At 40.3% G+C, this 5,796-nt stretch overlaps 1 protein-coding gene across 1 annotated transcript in view; it reads left to right on the forward strand.

Moving 5' to 3' along the window:
* slc16a10 (solute carrier family 16 member 10) overlaps positions 1-5,796 on the forward strand; it is a 54,662-nt gene that overhangs the window by 40,244 nt on the left and 8,622 nt on the right. The window contains exon 3 of the mRNA XM_037981519.1: positions 671-1,088. Within this exon, the coding sequence (XP_037837447.1) occupies positions 671-1,088 (418 nt within the window). The remainder of the gene's footprint in view (positions 1-670; positions 1,089-5,796) is intronic.

The raw sequence follows: 5,796 nt of genomic DNA on the forward strand, positions 1-5,796 counted from the left end.
AATAGTAGCCCTCATGCCGAGACCGAGCCGGTCGTTCTGATATAAAATTTGTGGGGGTTCTTTGCCCGGTTCGGGCTGCATTAAGGGTAACGGATTAATAATATATAATAATAATAAAGAGACACTTTTACGAGGTGTAGAGTAATAGAGGCCTGCATGCATTGCATGAGGCAGTACAATGCCTTGCGAAGCAAGGCATTGTACTGCTCTCTATGCACTGCTGGCAGGCCCCAATAATAAAGAGACACGAGGTGTAGAGTAAGAGGTGCCTGCATGCATTGCATGTAACGTGGTACCTATTCCCTGCTAGCTAGTTGCTGCTATTTGTTCCTGAAAATAACCAAAGAATTGCTTGTAAATAACCATGTAATGCAAGACTGACAGCAGTATAAATATTTATGAAATAGTGTTCACATGAACCTCAGGAAAGTTGTTTATAGATTGAAGCAGTTAATACAGCAGCAGGTCATGGTCTTATCGTGATAAATTTCTGTTTCTTTAAACCAAGGCCTTTCAAAGCACTATCTACAACAAGTAAGATTTTAATTGTTCAGAACATTTACTGAAAACCCCACTTCAGAATGGTTGGAATATCTTTTTAAAGATGTTGGTTTCAGTCCAGAGTCAAAAGGCTGTGTTGTAATTTGACTTCTGTTTTCTTTCCTCATAGGTCTCTTGGTGTCATGTATTTCACCTATGGCATTGTGTTTGCCTGCGGCTGCTCTTTTGCCTACCAGCCCAGTCTGGTCATCCTGGGTCACTACTTTAAGAAGCGACTGGGTTTGGTGAACGGCATCGTGACGGCCGGCAGCAGCATCTTTACCATTACCCTGCCTTTCATCTTGTCTGGACTGCTCAGCAAAGTGGGCCTGCAGAACACCATGCGCGTCCTCTGCATCCTCATGTTTGTGTTGGTGCTGGCTGGCTTCACCTACAAGCCCCTGGTGCCCGTCAAACCCAACAGTTCAGGAGGGTTTCGCTTGAGTCGGATCTTCAACAAGAAGATCTGGAAGTCTGTGGGATATCGCATCTGGGCTTTTGGCATACCTGCAGCCCTCTATGGATACTATGTACCATATGTTCATCTAGTAAGTTCGGGTTATTTTCTCATTTAGCTTCATTGTGTGAAGGCTGAGCCTCACAGGGAGATGATCACAGGTTTGCCTCCCGGCCCCTCTGGGTGGAGTTTACATGTTCTCCCTGTGTATGCGTGGGTTTTCTCTAGGTACTCTGGTTCCTTCCTACAGACCAAAAACATGTATGTTAGGATCATTCATACCTTTAAATTGTCCGTAGGTGTGAGTGGGAGTGTGAATGGCTGTTTGTCTCAGTGTGGCCCTGTGATGGACTGGTGACTTGTCCAGGGTACCCCACCTCTCGCCAAATGACCTCTGGAGCTGGACACCAGCTCCCCCCTCGACCCTACATGGAAAAGTTACCTCCCTACATCTTTTTGCAAGTCATCAGTCAAATTATTGCCACATACCTTTGTGCTTTTTTAACCGTTCATATATAAAAACATTCAGCTAGATCAGGAATAGTGTGCTCTGACTTTTGGTTTTTGGAACTTTTATACTTTTCAAAGTATTTAATTTAATTTAAAATTCTTTTTTTTTACCATGGAAATTCATTGAGGTCTCGTCAGTTCCTTCAAAGACCTCCTTCCTTCAGTTTTGAGATCTGCTTCAGCATACTTGCTGAAGAACATATTTGCCTTGTTTTTGTCTTCTTATGGTAACTTTAGGTTTTACTTACCATTTAGCAAATATTAGCATCTGTTTTGACTATTTTGCACCTGTTTTGCAAATTTGAGCTTTTATCTACTGTTCTTCTACCAATAACTTTAAAATACAGTTCTGCAACTTTAAGCTTTTAGCTAGTGTTCTGTTACTTTTAGTCTTTCACTACGGTTTTGCTACTTTAGCTCTAGCTAAAGTTTTCCAAGTTTTAGCCTTCAGCTACCGTCTCGCTTACTTTAGCCCATAAGCTATGATTTTACTCATTTTAGCTTCTGTTCTGAATATTTTACTTTAAGAGTTCAATTAGGAATGAAATCTTCAACAAACTTCAGCAAAGTCATTCAAGATTCAGTATTCATACTGCAGTTTTGCAGAAAATGCAATTTCTTTAGTTAAATTGATTGTGCTGTTTTTAACAGATAGTAAAACCTAAAGGCTGTGATGAGGACAAGTTGTTTTGATCTAAGACAGAACTAATGTTGGGATGTGTGATAGGGAGGATCAACACCATACTTAAAAAAACACAGCCAGCAGTGTGAGACATTTTGAAGTAAAGAGAGAAGAGGGGATTTTGAAACTGCTGCCAGAATCCTCCAGACATTCAGTCACATTACAGAGCACATGTACTTCATTTAAAACAAATACTCTGCGATAAATCTTTCTCTTGCTATTTCCCACCACAGAAGGTGAAAGGGTGATAATGTTTTAGCCTATGTGTGTTTGTTTGTCTGTAGGGTTAGCAAAATATCTCATGAACCCCTGGGCGGATTTCACTGGAACTCAGAGCTGAGCAGCCTTAGCAAACACTAACATGTCATAGCTCAGTCACTTTTACAAATACTGAGCTAATATTTGGTGTGTTCATAGCCGAGACTCATCCACATCTTACACTCCAGGACCTAACTGATCACACCAGTTCTGTTTTAAAAACTTGGCTTGGATGAACTTGCGACCTGTCCAAGGTGTACCCTGCCTGTGGCACAATGACTGCCGGAGATAGACCAGCTCCCCCGTGACCCGGAAAGGAAAAAGTAGGTAAAAAAATGGTCGGATGATAACTAATGGAGTTAACGCTGTTTGTCGGACCAATTTATAGCCATTTTTGTGTTTTCTAAGGTAAGTTGATTGTAGTGGCCATCTTGAATCAAATTTATTCCAAAAGGTTGTAGACAAATAATAACAATCCAATGACTATTTGCTGAAAGCTTCATTTAAATGTGCCCAGTGGTTCATGAAATATTTTGCTAGCAGATGGACACACTGTCACACACAGACACAGGCAAAAACATTATCTCCCTCTGTAGCCTTTAAGTGGTGTGCAGCAGAGCTCTTAAAAATACATACAGTCTCCAATCCTAAAACCAGAAAAGGCAGTGGATTTTGTAGTTCCTCTCACAACATTTACACTTTGTAAACATTTACATTTAGATGCCTGACAGATAGAATGACATGAAGACACTTGAAACTCTGGAGCTTACAGTTTACCCAGCACACGAATGGTTCTTGTCTTTTTTTTCTTCTACACAATTAAGTGAGCTGTTTGGTTCTGATGAATGTTCTGTGAACTGGTGTTAGTTTCCATGTAAAGGTTTTTATTTCTGCTAAATTTGAAAAACACATGCTTCTGGGAAGCCTTTGGAGGAGGAGAGGCTCGAGGAGGCCTCTGTTTATTTGGACGTGGTGACTCTGTTATCTGAAGGAGATCAGCTGTGTTTGTACAACACTTCTGCAGGGTATAATACTCAGACTGGGACACAACAGGGGCTGACGCCTCAGTACCAGCCCTAACTCTGTAGTGTAGGGGACTGCACTACAGTGCACTATTTCTAAACTAATTTAAAGGATTGACGTTTGTCAGTATTTTTAGATTTTAGGACAAAACCACTGGTGTAGCTTAAGACCCCAGGAAAATAATAAACAAACAAACAATGGTGTAGTCTGCAAAAACTGGTGTAGTTGTGTCAAAATTGCGTCATTTTCGTCCGCTCCTTTTCAGCACAAGGCCCGGGCTGAACATTTTCTCACAAGGGTTTGAACCAAGTATTGTATCAGGAAAAGCCGGTGAGCTTTAATGGAATCATTTTGCTTCTACTGCTCAGCTGAGAAGCAGCGGGTTCAGGCTCAGTCTTTAAAACTACTCTGTGTCCCATATTTTTTAAATACTTTGTGTTTTGTATTTTTTTCTGCCATATTAGTCTTTTTTTTAGTATTGTTAACAGTTTAGTAAAAGGATAAAAACCTTTTTGGTATTAGATTATGTGTGTCATTTTAAGGGGGCTTGGCTCTATTTAAAGCAAAGTTATTGTTCATCAGTCTTGTCAGTTCATTGAAGTAACAGGCTATAAAAGTTTTGTAGTAGTTGAGAAACTAGCATTTGCAGCACAAACACAAGAATGTAATCTATCATTATTGGGGTCATAGGTGGCAGGAGGTGGGACTATGACATCAAAGTTTTCAAAATGTTCTGTTAAGGCTGTCCACATGAGAACACGATAATGTCTTTGCTCGTGTTTGTTAGAAAGAAAAATCTCATGAACAAATTTAAATGGAACTTCCAGGAAATAATCAATGGATGTGCACGTACAGCTGATTAACTTCAGTGGCGGGTGACAAAATGTTATTAGTTAACTTAGATTTGGGAGCATGCCACACCTCTAATTACCTGCCAAGCCTTCTTATAGTCAGCTCACCCTTTCACCACAGGTTGACCTGTGCTCTCAACCCCACCCTTTCTTTCACTCATATATTCTTCCTTACCTCATCTTTTTCCTCTTTCCCTCTTTCCCGCTTTCCCCCGTTCATCTCCTCATCCCTCCTTTGAGCCCTTTTCATCCCACTTATCATCCTCATCCTTTATCCCAGCCCTCCATACCTGTTTTCATCCTCCTCGTCCTTCCTGTCCACCCCTCCCTACCTCAGTCATCACTACCCCATCTTTCATCATGACCCCTTTCCATCCCAGTTTTCTCCCCATTCACATTACGACCACCCACTGCTTATCACTCCTGCTCTTTACAGTTCATTTCAGGTTTGTCAAATAATGTACTTCTATAGCAAAGATGCACAAGAGGAGAGATATGAGTGTGTCCAATTCAGATTCAGAAACATGCAGTTCGATTTGGTCAGATTAATCTTATTGTTTTGTTCAGACAGTTTGCCACTTTGTCTGGTGTAGACCGGTGTGTCTTTGTTTAGCTTGTTGTCAGCTGTAATGGCTTGGCTAACTTTTGTCCCCATGGGTTTTCTGTTTCAACTCCAGTAGAGATTTGTAGTTTGTGTTTTGTTTAACTCTGGTTAACTTGGACTTAAAGTCTATTTTGTTTGNGTTAAGTTCTTTTGTTTATCTCTCTGAATGCTTTGTGGATTCTGTTTTATTTAGTTCTCTTGGTTGTAATTCCTTAGCTTTAGATTGTAGTTGTTTTGTTATCTGTTATTTTTATTTTTACCAAAACAATAAATGCCTAACTGTTAAACCTGTAACATCTGGGTTGTTTAAATGTTGCTTCCCCTTTCCCTAGCTGAGCTGGGTCGTAACATTTAAAGACCTGCTCACCTCTGTGGACCAGCCTGGACCTCAGGAAAACTAAAGACCTGCTCACCTCTGTGGAGGGGGAGGGGGAGGAGGGGGCAAACCCAGAATGCAGACTCATCTTTAAAAACAAAACTAATTTATTAAAATAAGATATAAACAAAACAAAAGGCTGGTGTGGCAGCAAAAACAAACAACAAATTCCCAAATGGCAAGGCAAGGCGCGTGGAGGCGATAAACATGAACAAAACTTTATTTATTCTGTATCATGTTGCTTAGATTTAAAATAAAATGTATAAATTTCCCACCAAAAAGTGCAGCACGATCGGTAATACCATACTATGACTTTTGGTAGTGGCGTGTAGCATAATATGTACAAAATCTGCAAACAATTTCAAAATATAAAATAATCGAGATGAAAGGGATTTTGGCGAAACATGTGAGAAACCTTACTTCTCTTTGGCGCTCTGTAGCTCAGACAAATGTGGCAGAAGAAATATCTTTCAAAGTTTAAACAAGTCACAGGAA

Source organism: Kryptolebias marmoratus, linkage group LG19 (genome assembly GCF_001649575.2).
Source record: "Kryptolebias marmoratus isolate JLee-2015 linkage group LG19, ASM164957v2, whole genome shotgun sequence".
NCBI classification, from domain to species: domain Eukaryota; kingdom Metazoa; phylum Chordata; class Actinopteri; order Cyprinodontiformes; family Rivulidae; genus Kryptolebias; species Kryptolebias marmoratus.